The sequence below is a fragment of the Sapajus apella genome, unplaced genomic scaffold (assembly GCF_009761245.1).
Source record: "Sapajus apella isolate SASKATOON/1434 unplaced genomic scaffold, GSC_monkey_1.0 scaffold24, whole genome shotgun sequence".
Taxonomy (NCBI): Eukaryota; Metazoa; Chordata; class Mammalia; order Primates; family Cebidae; genus Sapajus; species Sapajus apella.
The window spans coordinates 7,935,802-7,951,497 of NW_022436964.1; the positions used below are offsets into that span (position 1 = coordinate 7,935,802).

Genomic DNA, 15,696 nt, shown 5'->3' on the forward strand with positions numbered 1-15,696 from the left:
AAGGAAAAATGTTAAGGGCAGCCAGAGAGAAAGATTGGGTTACCCGAAAAGGGAAACCCATCAGACTAACAACATATCACTCTGCAGAAACCCTACAAGCCAGAAAGAAGAGAGTGGGGGCCAATACTCAGCATTCTTAAAGAAAAGAATTTCAACCCAGAATTTCATATCCAGCCAAACTAAGCTTCATAAGCAAAGGAGAAACAAAATCCTGTACAGACAAGCAAATGCTGAGAGATTTTGTCACCACCAGGTCTGCCTTACAAGAGCTCCTGAAGGAAGCCCTAAATATGGAAAGGAAAAACTGGTACCAGACACTGCAAAAACATGCCAAATTGTAAAAATCATCGACACTGAAGAAACTTCATCAACTAATAGGCAAAATAAACAGCTAGCATCAAAATGGCAGGATCAAATTCACACATAACAATATTAACCTTAAATGTAAACAAGCTAAATGCCCCAATTAAAAGATACAGACTGGCAAATTGGATAGAGTCAGGACCCATCACTGTGCTGTATTCAGGAGACCCATCTCAATGCAAAGACACACATAGGCAAAAATAAAGGGATGGAGGAATATTTACCAAGCCAAAAAAAAAAAAAAAAAAACAAAACAGAGATTGCAATCCTAGTCTCTGATAAAACAGACTTTAAACCAACAAAGATCAAAAAAGACAAAGAAGGACATTACATAATGGTAAAGAGATCAATGCAACAAGAAGAGCTAACTATCCTATATATATATATGCACCCAATACAGGAGCACCTAAATTCATAAAGCAAGTTCTTAGAGACCTACAAAGAGACTAAGACTACCACACAATAATAGTGGGAGACTGTAATGCCCCACTGTCAATATTGGACAGATCAACGAGACATAATTAACAAGTACATTCAGGACATGAATTCAACTCTAGACCATGCAGAGCTAATAGACATCTACAGAACTCTCCACCCTAAATCAACAGAATATACATTCTTCTCAGCACCACATCACACTTTTTCTAAAACTGACCACATAATTGGAAGTAAAACACTCCTTAGCAAATGCAAAAGAGGGAAATCATAACAGTCTCTCAGACCACAGTGCAATCAAATTAGAACTCAGGATTAAGAAACTCACTCAAAACCATTCAACTACATTGAAACTGAATAACCTGCTCGTGAATGACTACTGGATAAATAACAAAATTAAGACATAAATAAATAAGTTCTCTGAAACCAATGAGAACAAAGACACAATGTACCAGAATCTCTGGGGCACAGCTAAAGCAGTGTTTAAAAAGAAATTTACAGTACTAAATGCCCACAGGAGAAACCAGAATAGATCTCAAATTGACACCCTAACATCACAATTAAAAGAATTAGAAGCAAGAGCAAACAAATTCAAAAGCTAGCAGAAGACAAGAAATAACTTAAGATCAGAGCGGAAGTGAAGGAGATAGAGACACGAAAACCCTTCAAAAAAATCAATGAATCCAGGAGCTGGTGTTTGGAAAAGATTAATAAAACAGATAGAACTCTAGCCAGACTAGTAAAGAAGAAAAGAGAAAAGAACCAAATAGATACAATAAAAACAACAAAAGGGATATCATCACTGATCCCACAGAAATACAAACTACCATCAGAGAATACTATGAACACCTCTACCCAAATAAACTAGAAAATCTAGAAGAAATGGATAAATTCCTGGACACATACACCCTCCCAAAACTAAACCAGGAAGAAGCTGAATCCCTGAATAGACCCACAATGATTTCTGAAATTGAGGCAGTAATTAATAACCTACCAACCAATAAAAGCCCAGGACCAGACGAATTCACACCCAAATTCTACCAGAGGTACAAAGAGGAGCTGGTACCATTCCTTCTGAAACTATTCCAAACAATACAAAAAGAGGTAATCCTCCCTAACTCATTTTATGAGTCCAGCATCATCCTGATACTAAAACCTTACAGAAACAAAACAAAAAAAGAAAATTTCAGGCCAATATCCCTGAAGAACATCGATGTGAAAATCCTCAATAAAATACTGGCAACCCAAATCCAATAGCACATTAAAAAGCTTATTCATCATGATCAAGTCGGCTTTAGCCCTGGGATACAAGGCTGGTTAAACATACACAAATTAATAAACATGATCCATCACATAAACAGAACCAATGACAAAAACCATATGATTATTTCAATAGATGCAGAAACGCCTTTTGATAAAATTCAATACCCCTTCACGCTAAAAACACTCAATAAACTAGGTACTGATGGAATGTATCTCAAAATAATAAGCGCTATTTATGACAAACCCACAGCCAATATCACACTGAATGGGTAAAAGCTGGAAGCATTCCCTTTGGAAACCGGCACAAGACAAGGATGCCCTCTCTCACCACTCCTATTCAACACAGTTTTGGAAGTGCTGGCCAGAGCAATCAGGCAAGAGAAAGAAATAAAGTGTATTCAAATAGAAAGAGGGGAAGTCAAACTGTCTCTGTTTGCAGATAACATGATTGCATATTTAGAAAATCCCATCGTCTCAGCCCAAAATCTCCTTAAGCTGATAAGCAACTTCAGCAAAAAATCTCTGGAAATAAAATCAATAGGAAAAATCACAACCATTCCTATACACCAATAATAGACAAACAGAGAGCCAAATTATGAGTGAACTCCCTTTCACAATTGCTACAAAGAGAATAAAATACCTAGGAATACAACTTACAAGGGATGTGAAGGACATCTTCAAGGAAAACTACAAACCACTGCTCAAGGAAATAAGAGGACACAAACAAATGGAAAAACATTCCATGCTCATGGTTAGGAAGAATCAATGTTGTGAAAATGGCCATACTGCCCAAAGTAATTTATAGACTCAATGCTATCCCCATAAAACTACCATTGACCTTCTTCATAGAACTGGAAAAAAAGACTTTAAATTTCATATGGAATCAAAAGAGAGCCCGCGTAGCCAAGACAATCCTAAGCAAAAAGAACAAAGCTGGAGGCATCCTGCTACCTGACTTCTAACTACACTCAAGGCTACAGTAAAGAAAACAGCATGGTACTAGTACCAAAACAGACATATAGACCAATGGAACAGAACAGAGGCCTCAGAAATAATGCCACACACCTACAACCATCTGATCTTTGACAAGCCTGATAAAAACAACCAATGGGGAAAGGATACCCTATTTAATAAATGGTGTTGGGAAAACTGGCCAGCCATATGCAGAAAACTGAAACTAGACCCCTTCTTTACACCTTATACAAAAATTAACGAAAGATGGATTAAACACTTAAACTTAAGACCTAAAACCATAAAAACCCTAGAAGAAAACCTAGGCAATACCATTCAGGACACAGACATGGGCAAAGACTTCATGACAAAAACACCAAAGGCAATGGCAACAAAAGCCAAAATTGACAAATGGGATCTAAATAAACTGAAGAGCTTCTGCACAGCAAAAGAAACTATCATCAGAGTGAACAGGCAACCTACAGAATGCGAGAAAATTTTTGCAATCTATCCATCTGACAAAGAGCTAATATCCAGAATCTACAAAGAACTTAAACAAATTTACAAGAAGAAAACAACCCATCAAAAAGCGGGCAAAGGATTTAAACAGACACTTCTCAAAGGAAGACACGCAGCCAACAATATGAAAAAAAGCTCATCATCACTGGTCATTAGAGATATGCAAACCTGAGATACCATCTTATGCAAGTTAGTATAGGGATCATTAAAAAGTCAGGAAACAACAGATGCTGGAGGGGATCTGGAGAATTAGGAACACGTTCACACTGTTGGTGGGAGTGTAAATTAGTTCAACCATTGTGGAAGACAAGTGTGGTGAGTCCTCAAGGATTTAGAAGCAGAAATACCATTTAACCCAGCAATACCGTTACTGGGCATATAACCAAAGGATTATAAATCATTCTATTACAAGAAACATGCACATTTATGTTTATTGTGGCACTGTTCACAATAGCAAAGACTTGGAACCAACCCAAATGCCCATCAATGATACACTGGATAAAGAAAATATGGCACATATACACCACAGAGTACTACTATGTAGCCATTAAAAAGGATGAGTTCATGTCCTTTGCAGGGACATGGATGAAGTTGGAAACCATCATTCTCAGCAAACTAACACAAGAACAGAAAAACAAACACTGCATATTCTCACTCATTAGTGGGAGTTGAACAATGAGAACACATGGACACAGGGAGGTGAACATCACACACTAGGGCCTGTCGTGAGGTGGGGGCTATGGCTTGATGGCTGCAGCAAACCACCATGGCACGTGTATACCTATGTAATAAACCTGCATGTTCTACACATGTATATAAGAGCCTAAAGTATAATAATTTTTAAAAAGTTATTTACACTAACTTTGCAATGTTTCAAGTTTGAAACTACTTCAAAAGAAAACATGAACAAAGAACCCTCTTTATTATAAGATTATGTTCTTCATTATGAATAAGTTTCAAACTCGAAACTACTTCTAAAATATAATATAAAAATAATTTACTCATGTTTATTCATTAAAACATGAATAGAGAACTCTCTGTATAAAAAAATTTAAAAATATATATTCACATATACTCACATATCCCACCAATTTGGGGGACAAAAAATGGAGAGAAATGTGAATATATGTGAATACATCTCCCTCCATTTTTTGCCCCCAAAAATGGAGGGAGATGTATTCACATATATTCACATTCACAAACTTTTGGGGTCAAAAAATGGAGAGAAATGCCAATATATGTGAATATATTATTTTTCTTTCTGAAATTCTCTTAGAAAAAGTCACATAATACAAAGTCTAGAGATCGTGATAAAAAATTGACTATGTAAAAAATAAAACACTTTTGCCTATCAAAAGTAAATTTATGTATTAGATAAAAACGAAACAACAAAATGAGGACAAGAAAAGTAATTTTAAATGACAAGCAGGTTATTTCCTTAGTTAGACAACCATAACCCAATAGAAAAAAGACATGAACAGCAGTTTTCAAAAAGAGAAATTAAAATAGTAAATTAAAAAAATATGTTCTACTTATTTTTTAAAAGCATATCTAAAAACCAGAAGACAACATTTTTTTCACTTAGAATAAAATTTTAACATTTGCTAATACTCAGTAATGAAAGCAGAGAAAAACATTCATTCACTGCTAGCAAACTATAAATTAAGCAAATTTGGGTGGTTGCAGTGGCTCACACCTGTAATCCCAGCATGCTGGGAGCCCAAGGCAGGCAGATCACTTGAGGTCAGGATTTTAAGACCAGCCTGGCCAACATTGTGAAACCCCATCTCTACTAAAAATACAAAAATCAGTTAAGTGTGGTGGCACACACCTGTAGTCCCAGCTACTTGAAAGGCTGAGGTGGGAGAATTGCTTCAACATGGGAGACTGAGGTTGCGGTGAGCCAAGACTGCACCACTGCACTCCAGCCTGGGCAAAAGAGCAAGGCTTCGTCCAAAAAAATATGTATATTTTTGGCAAAATAATCAAAATTCAAAATTCATATTCTCTTTTACTCAAGAATTCCATTTCTAGGAATTTATCCTATGAGTAAAGTATAAGCAAATACATATACTTTACAAATAAAGTTCAAAGCTGTATTTTTCATAACTGTAAACACTCAGAACAATGTGAATATCTGTCAAAAGGAGATATATTAAGCAAAAGATGGTATATGCAGAAAATTAAATACCATATCACCATAAACAAATGAGGTAGATGTGTATGTGCTAACATAAAAATTTATCTAAGGCACATATGATAATAATGGTGAAAAGAATAGATTCAGAATAGTGAGTATAGTTATTTCATTTTAAAAATAGAATATATACATGTATGTATACATATACATACTATAAAAACACACATGCATGTTCTTGTGCATGTGTATACTAGTATATACCATAAATATTTTTTGAAAAACTAGAGAAGTAATAGTTAACAGTGTTGCCATTCAGGAGGATTGAAGGCTGCAGAAATTAGGAAAGTCACATCATTTTATAGCTTTCTTAACTATTTATACTTTTTACCATTTCAATTTCTCTTTTAAAATGCAATTTTTAAATGTCTATTCAAAACAAATGGCAAATTGTCTTACATAAAATTCCAGTGATTGTTTCAAATACTATTTGTGGACTTTCTTAGTTCATGCCCATATTAATTTTGAAAATAACATTACCTGGAATGATTTGACAGGGGCAGATACTTCAGTTACAGGTTCTGGTTTCGGAATGCTTTCAATCAATTCCATAATCCCTTGTAGTTTTTTATCCGAGATTCGTAAAGAAATAAGAGGTAACTTTCCAAAAATCTTGAATCTGTTTTAAAAAAATAAAAATAATTATAAAGGAATTCTTATTCTGATTTAAGTGTACTAATTAAAAAGAAATTATCTGAATCAAATGTGATTTTAAACACTAAAAATCTCTATTCTAATATCTATCTTACCTTATTAACCAGTCTCATTAGATGGGCTAACCTCATTATTTTTCAGAGTTTTGTTCTTATTTCACGTAGTGTCCTTCTACTGTTTGCTGTATACAATTGACAATTACTATTTATCAAGTGTTTCTCATGTGACAGGCATTGGGAAAAGCACTTTACATGCATCATTGTAAATAGTCCTCACAATCTATGAGGCAGACAACCTATTTTTGCTGTTTGTTCATTCTCATTCATTCATTCATTTGAGACAGAGTTTCACTCTTGTTGCCCAGGCCGGAGTGTAACGCCATGATCACGGCTCACTGCAACCTCCACCTCCCAGGTTCAAGCGATTCTCTTGCCTCCTGCCTCAGCCTTCTGAGTGGCTGGGATTACAGGCATGCACCACCACAACTGGCTAATTTTGTATTTTTAGTAGAGACGGGGTTTCTTCATGCTGGTCAGGCTGGTCTCAAACTCGCGATCCCAGGTGATTCACTCACCTCAGCCTCCCAAAGTGATGGGATTAGAGGTGTGAGCCACGTCGCCCGGCCCCACTCTCTATTTATTTTAAGTTCCTATATGTACATGGTTCCTACAAGAAAAATAAGGTTTGGCAGCGCAAATAGCTTGTTCACGAGAATATATATCAAAGACCACAGAGCAATACCACATCAGAGAGCTTTATTATTCTTTTAATTGCCTTGACAGTCTCCTCTGCTTGCAGATACATGGTAAAGAATTAAAAAGACAGGTATCAGAGAGAGAGAGAAAAGTTTTCACTCCCCATTTTTATCCCTGCATTTTCCCTAAAAATTATTTTTTCATGTATGCACAATGATTACTAATGTTATCATTCTAAAAATGTACTGGAGTCCTACAGGAAATTACAAGCTTTCTTTTATTTCCAATAGCGTAAATATTTGTAATTAATCACAAACATAGTAGTTTAACTTTGTTAAACATTATGAATCGGTTCACTTAATGCACTTAAACTTATTTTCACTTTTTTGAAAAATCTGCAAGTTGTGCAATCTAAAAATGCTGGGTACCAAAATAGTACCTACCAAATAGCAAGCATCCTTTTATTTGCCTTCAACTTAATGCAGCTCAACCTTCAAGGGAATGTCCCTGACACTTGTGGAATTCCAGGATTTGACATAATATCATACCCACTTTTCACTGCTTACAACATATCATAAAATAGAAACCAAAAACTGCTCAGATTTCATCTTTCTAAGTCACTGTCATTTTTGGCCTGTGAGTATTTGAATTATAATAACTAAAAAGCTCGTCCCAATCTATAACCATTATCAATAGAGATTTATTACATTATTATAGATATTACAATCAGCTATTTTAATTCCTGCTATGCTATACACATTCCCTGTATCACAAGACATAAACTCTTCCTAATCACATACTAAGAGAGCAAGTCCTAAGAGAGCAAAATAAAACTATAAAACTTGCCCTTTTCTTCCCTCAGAGAAGCATCACCTACATTTTCTGGTACCCTGTAACTTCCAAGATGATAGCATACTTACCAAGAAGAAGAAAAATATTTAAACTATGTTAAAAAAAAAAAAATCAACTCATAGTCATATGCTTACAACAAGAAATCACACAGATCTTTAATCTTTATCACAGAATGAAAAACTACAAGAAATAGTAGAAAAGAGTAAACAGCAGGACATAATTAGGAAGGAATGAAAAGACAAGTCTTTTCTCTAAAATCAAACCATATCTCAAACTGGATTAGGAAAAAAAAAAAAAAAAAAAAAGAGAACACATTTGCTTTCCTTCTGTCTCTTAAACCAAATTCTAGGCATTCCTCTGCCTCAAGACTCAGTGCATGTTTTGATTTTCTAAGAAACTCTAGAAGAGTAAGATTTAGGGCCCTGGACAATGTTTGCTAGTAAACAGAGTCACTATGAGGTAAAGGTCAACAAAAAAGGGTGTGGGTCTCTCTCTTTTACATGTTAAATACAGTAAGTATTAAAAACAATGTCCACACCATGTACCATATCAGAAAAGGTCAGGGTCTCTCTAATTCCCTCTATTCTTCCTCATGGGCTTTAACTAGGCATGAAGCCTTCTCTTGTTGCCTTGCTAGTAGCAACTTTCCTGGAAGTATTTTGTAGATGTTAGATGAGACAGCCTTTGGTTAAATTTTAAAATAGATCTGTGCCTAAGGTTTGAATATTTGTAAGGGAGGAAATAAAAGGTGCTTTACAAGGAAGTAGTTAAATGGTTACCTACAGTCTAAAACTATTTAGAAACAAATCATCCAAATGGCCCAGTCTAGTTCAACAGACTTCTCTACTTAGAATCTCAGGCACATAGCTTCTTCTAACAATGAAATATAATAATCCCAGTAAACATACACACATGGAAAAACATAAAACAAATGTTATTAGAATTTTGGTTTATAACTCTACTATTTATTTTCTACATAAGCTAAAAGACAAATGCATAAAACAAAATTCTTTGCTAATGGGTACAGAATATGTAAAAATATAATCTAGGACATTAGTAATATAAACTGGAGGGGGCCAAACAGGAAACAAGTAGAGTTTTTGCATGCAATTTAAGCTAACTTGGTATCAATTTTATTTTTTACTTTTAATTTTTGCCACCCAGGCTGGAATGCAGTGGCATAATCACGATCCACTGTAGCCTCTACCTCCTGGGCTTAAGCTATCTTCCCACCATAAATTCCCAAGTAGCTAGGACTACAGGTATGCACCATTATGCCCAGCTAATTTTATTTAATTATTTATTTACTTACTGTAGAGACAGGGTCTTATTATGTTGCCCAGTCTGGTCTCAAACTCCTGGCCTCAAGCAATCCTACTGCCTCAGCCTCTCAAAGTGGAAGGATTACAGGTCTAAGCCTATGTGACCTGCCTCAATCTTAAATAGACTACTATAGCCTGGGTGACATAGCAAGACCCCATGTCCACAAAAAAATTTAAAAATTAGCTGAGTGTAGTGGTGTGTGCCTCAAGTCCCAGCTAGTGAGGAGGACAAGATAGGAGGATCACTTCAGCACAGGAGTTCAAGGTTGCAGTGAGTTACAATCAAAACACTGTACTCCAGCCTAGGTGACAGAGCAAGACCCTGTCTAAAAAAATAAAGAAATAATAAATAGATATTTATAACTTGAGGATATTATACATAATCTCCATAGTAACCACAAAGAAAATATTTGAAGAATATACAAAACTGGAAATGAGATGGGAATGAATGCATGTCACACACAAAAATCCACTAAACACAAAGGGCAGTCTTAAAGGAGGAAATGAGGGATTTAAGAAAGCTGTAAGACACACAGAAAGCACATAACTATATGACAAAAGTAAGTCCTCCCCATTTGTATTTACTTTAAAGGTAAATTATTTTTTCAATTAAAAACTTAAAGCGACAAAACGGATTTAAAAAAACAGGATGCAACTACATATTGTCTACAAGAAATCACATTAGATCATAGAAAACGCACAAGATAAAAGTTAAAAAAAGTGAAAAAAAGATATTCTATGCAAATAACCACCAAAAGAGAGCAGGGATGCCTATAACAAAAACAGCCAAAATAAGACTGCAAGTCAAAAAGCGTTACAAGCAATAAAGAAGGACATTATATAATGATAATGAAATTATAACTTCACCAAGGAGACATAACAATTATAAACATGTATGTGCCAAACATCAGAGTTCATATATAAAACAAGCACTGACAGAATTAAAGGGAAGAAACAGTTCCATGATAATAATAGGAGACTTCAATATCTCACTGTCCATACTGAATAGAACAACCAGGCAGTAGATTAATAAGAAAACAGGAGACTAGAACAATAAAATTGACCTACTCAGCCAAAATGACATATACAAAACACTCCATCCAGCAAAACAGACATTTTTCTCAAGTACATATGGAACATTCTCCAGAACAGATTATACGTCAGGTAACAAAACAAGTGTCGAGAAAAGTTAAAAAAGTGAAATTATAAAAAGTATCTTTTCCAATAATGATGGAATGAGTCTAGAATGCAAGAGTGGAAGGAAATATGTAAAAGTTTCACAAGTATGTAGAAATTTTAATACAGATGATTAAACAAGAAATTAGATCAAAGAATCACAAGAGAAATTAGAAAATAAGACAAATGAAAATGAAAACACAACATACAAAAATTCATAAGTTGCAGTAAAAGTCTGCCAAAAGGGGACTTCACAGCTGTAAACACCTACATTAATAAAGAAGAAAAACCTACAATCAATAGCCTAACTTTACACCTTAAGGAACTAGAAAAAGAACAGCAAACTTTTTTTGCTGTTTTGAAAGCAGTGGTAAATAAAATATAGAAAAACAACAGAGAAAAAAATAAAAATGAGAGTTGATTCTTCAGAATGATCAATGAGATTGATAAACCTTTAGTTAGACTGAGAAAAAAGATAAAAGACTCAAATCAGAAATCAAAGTGGTAACATTTATTACTCATTTTATGAAATAAAAAGGGCTGTAAGACAGAGACTATTATAAACAATTTTACAGCAACAAATTGGATAATCTAAATGAAACAAATTCTAAGAAACACAAATCTACCAACACTGAATTATGAAGAAACAGAAAATCTGGATTAACTATTATAATGACTGAATCAGTAATCAAAAACTTCCCAACAAAGAAAACTCCCATGATCTGATAGCTTCAATAGTGAATTCTACCAAATAATCAAAAACTGAAGAGGAAGGAATACTTCCTAATTCATTCTATAAAGACAGCATTGCCCTGATATCAAAGCCAGACAAAGATACTAGAAGGAATCTGCAGTCCAATATACCCAAAAAAAATTAATGTAAAACTACTCAATAAAACCACAAGCAAACCTACATCAACAGCCCATTAAATGATTTATATATCATTTATTCTTGGAATTGATTTATTCCTGGAATAAGAAGATTTATTCCTGGAATAAAAGGATCTTTTTTTTTGCTGGACTCAAGAGATGATTTAATATGCAGAGAGCAATCAATGTAATATACCTCATTAAGAGAATAAAGGAAAAAAATAATCATCTTGATCATTTTTCACATGATCACACAATCATCTCAAAGCAGAGAAAGGATTTGAAAAAATTCAACACGGTTTCATAATAAAAAGTTAGCAAACTACGAAAAGAAGGAAACTACCTTAACATAATAAACAGCTAACATCATACTCAATAGTGAAATACTGAAAGCTTTTCCTCTGGGCTCAGGATTAAGGTGAGGATGCTCACCTAAACCATTTCTATTCAAGAGAGTGTTAAAAAATTCTGGACAGACCAATTAGGCAAGAAAGAGAAATAAAAGGCACCCAAATCAGAAACGGAAAAAAATCATCTCCATACACAGATGATATGATCTTCTATGCAGGAAATCTTAAATCTGTTAGAACTTTAGAATCTTTTAAAACTTAGAATTGTAAACAAATTCACAGTTGCAGGATATAAAAATCAGTTAAGTTCCCATACACTAACAAAAAATCCGAAAAACATTTTTTTAATCCATTTACAATAGCATGCGAAAGAACAAACTTAACAAATGAGGTAAAAGACTTTAGCATTGAGATCTAGAAAATGCTGCTGAAGTCAAAGAAGACACAAATAAATAGATATTCCATGTTCATGGACTGTAACAGTCAATATTATTAAGATGTCAATACTATACAGATTTGACAGGGATCTACAGATTTGATACAATCTTTATCAAAATCTCTATAACATTTTTTACAATCTCTATAACATTTATACAACTCCATCTTAAGATTCGTATGGATTATCAAAGGATCCCAAATAGCCAAGACAAACTTGAAAAAGAACAAAGTTAAATAACTCACATCTCCTGATTTCAAAACTTCTTATAAAGCTACAGTAACCTAAATAACGTGGTACAGGAAAATAAAGACACAAAGACTAATGGAATAAAACAGAAAGCCCAAAAATAAGCTGTTGCATATATGTACAAGTGATTTTCAACTATGATATCAAGGCCATTCAATGAGAAAATGACAGTCTTTTCAACAAATTGTGTTGAGAAAACTAGATATTGCATGCAAAAGAATAAAAGTGGGTCCTTATCCTACATACCACATATAAAAGTTAAATGGATCAAATAGAAGCTAAAATTATAAAACTCTTTAAGGTAATCAAAGCAGAAAAGCTTCATGATACTGGACTTAGTAATGATTTCTTGGATATAACACCAAAAGCATTGGTAACTAAGATAAACTGGACAATAAAAATGTTAAACTTTTAGACATCAAAGGCCACAATCAATAGAGCAATAAGGAAAGCCAGAGTGAGAGAAAAGATTTGCCAATCATATATCTGATAAAGAGTTAATATCAAAAATATATTTTAAAACTCTCAAAACTCGGCCAGGCATGATGGCTTACGCCTATACTCCCAGCACTTTGGAAAGCCAAGATAGACAGAACACAAGGTCAGGAGATTGAGACCATCCTGGCTAACACAGTGAAATCTTGTCTCTACTAAAAATACAAAAAATTAGCCAGGTGTGGTGGCACACACCTGTAATCTCAGCTACCCAGGAGGCTAAGGTAGACGAATTGTTTGAACTGGGAGGCAGAGGTTGCAGTGAGCTGGGATTGCACCACTGCACTCCAGCCTGGGCGACGGAGCTAGACTCCATCTCAAAAAAACAAACAAAAAAAACCCTCTCACAACAAGAAAAAAAAAAATAACCAGATCAAAAGATGGGCAAAGATCGTGAAAACACATTTCTCCAAATAAATATATAAATGGTCAATAAGTAAAATAACAGATGTTCAACATCACTAAGCATTAGAAAAATGACATCACAGCCGGGAGCAGTGGCTCACGCCTATAATCCTAGCACTTTGGGAGGTCCAGGCAGATAGATCACCTGAGGTTAGGAGTTCAAAACCAGCCTGGACAAAATGGTGAAACTGTGTCTCTACTAAAAATACAAAAATTAGCCGGGCATGGTGGCAGGCACCTGCAATCCCAGCTACTCAGCAGGCTGAGGCAGGAGAATCACTTGAACCTGGGAGGCGGAGGTTTCAGTGAGCCGAGATCACGCGATTGCACTCCAGCCTGGGTGACAAGAGCTAAACTCTGTCTCAAAAAGTAAAAAAAAAAAAAAAAAAAAAAAAAGAAAAGAAAATAACAAGTGTTATAGAGGCAGAGGAGAAATTAAAACCCTTGTGCTGGTAGGAAAGTAAAATGGTGTAACTGCTATAAAAAACAGCTCAGCACTCCTCTAAAGCTTAAACGCTGAATTACAATATGATCTAGCAATTCTACTTCTGAGTATATACCCCAAAATACTGAAATCAGGGACTTAAGCAGATATTTGTACACAGCAACATTATTACAACAGCCAAACAGCATTAACAACACAAATGTCCACTGAAGGATGAATAAGTAAAACCTAATATATACATACAAGAATTATAAATCAGCCTTAATGGAATTCTGACATAAGCTCCAACATGGATGAATCTTGAAGACATTATGCTAAGTGAAGAAACCCAGGCACAAAAAATCTAATTTTCTATGATTCCACTTACATGAGGTACCTAAAATAGTCAAATTCATAAAGGCAGAAGATATAATGGTTGTTGTCAGGGGCTGGGTGCAGGATGAAATGGGGTATTATTGTTTAATTGGGTATAGAGTTTCAGTTTGGAAGAGAAACAGTTCTGGAAATGAATGGTGGTGATGGTTGCACAACACCACCAGTGAACCTAGTGACAATAAACTATACTCTTAAAAACGGTCAAAATGGTCAATTTTATACATATTTTACACATACACAAGAAAGAGCCAATTAAGTATGGTATTTCCCTAGCTACAGAATTACCCAGAAAATTCACAATCACATGAAACAAACAATACATACTTGGGCATCCTTACATCCATGAAAACCATGGCCTTAGACAGTTCCAAATTGAAGTGCATGGGTACCAAAATATGCTGGGTAGACACATTGAGTTTTCGTGCTTCTCTCCAATTGTCACCTATGTACAGAAAATCGTTCATATTTAACGTAACTATAATATGAATAACACACCAAACCTAAAATCACTATTAATACTTCATAATCACACATTCCATTATACGAGAAAACCCCCCCATATCTAGGTTATCTTAATGTCACATTCCCAGGTACATATAATCAGTAGCTTATTGAATCCACTGTACATTCACTGACAATCACTACACCAACAACATACCTTACCCAAAAAAGTAACATGGCAGTAAGGCAATAATGCAAAAGGTAGTAATAAACGAGGTTCTTTAACAGTAGCTAATAAAAGCTACCATTTATTCAAGATTTATAATTTCTATTCTTCTAGGTAATGTCTAAATGTTAATTCTCAAAATGATATATAATAATCCCACTTTAGAAAACTGACACCCAAAAGAATTTATAACTTCCTATAATGAATCTACTAGTGACAAAACTGAAATTCACATCCAGGTCTACTAACATGTGACAACCTCCCACCCCCACTTACCCCCCCGACCCCTGGCAACACTTACTGCAGAGTTACAAGCCTAAATGTTCCATAGGGGAATGACTAAATAACTGAGAGCACAGCCACAGAACATAATACAGACAATAAAAACCATGAGTTCAAGTGTCCAAAATATTACTGGTAAAAGGAAAAATATCTGGATATAAAACAATGAATCATGTAAAAAAAAAAATCCATTCACAAATACCTCCAACAGAAATACCATACGAGCACATCTCATGTATTCACAGGCCCATACATTGAAAAACACACTAAAAGCATATGCAACAAAATATCAACAGTGTTCTTGCCTAAGCAGTTAAGATAAGGCTTTATCCTTTTGGTTTCTGAATTCTTCAGATTTTCTAAAATAGGTATAATCAGAAAGAAGTAATTTCAAAAATTCCTAACAAAATTAATGGGATCTCAGTAATTATAATACATTTTCATATATACTATTTCATTTGCACCTAATAACTCTGTGAGTCAGATAAAATCCCAGTCAAGGAAAACCAAACCCAATAACTTATTTCCTGAAAAAGAATCAGTGGACTTCTAAAAATAATGTACTTTTGCCACCCACTATACCTTTGGGTTTTCTCCACCACAATTAGAATATGATAAAAATAGAAACTACGTTCACTATTCTGAAGCAAATATAATTAAATAAATAAAATGTTTCAGTCCAATACAAATTAACA

The 15,696-nt window shown here is 34.6% G+C and overlaps 1 protein-coding gene across 3 annotated transcripts in view; it reads right to left on the reverse strand.

Moving 5' to 3' along the window:
* VPS13A (vacuolar protein sorting 13 homolog A) overlaps positions 1 to 15,696 on the reverse strand; it is a 242,787-nt gene that overhangs the window by 157,323 nt on the left and 69,768 nt on the right. For all 3 annotated transcript variants that reach the window (XM_032290653.1, XM_032290654.1, XM_032290655.1), the window contains exons 22-23: positions 14,377 to 14,494; positions 6,209 to 6,347 (exon numbers count right to left, since the gene is read on the reverse strand). In XM_032290653.1, the coding sequence (XP_032146544.1) occupies positions 6,209 to 6,347; positions 14,377 to 14,494 (257 nt within the window). The remainder of the gene's footprint in view (positions 1 to 6,208; positions 6,348 to 14,376; positions 14,495 to 15,696) is intronic.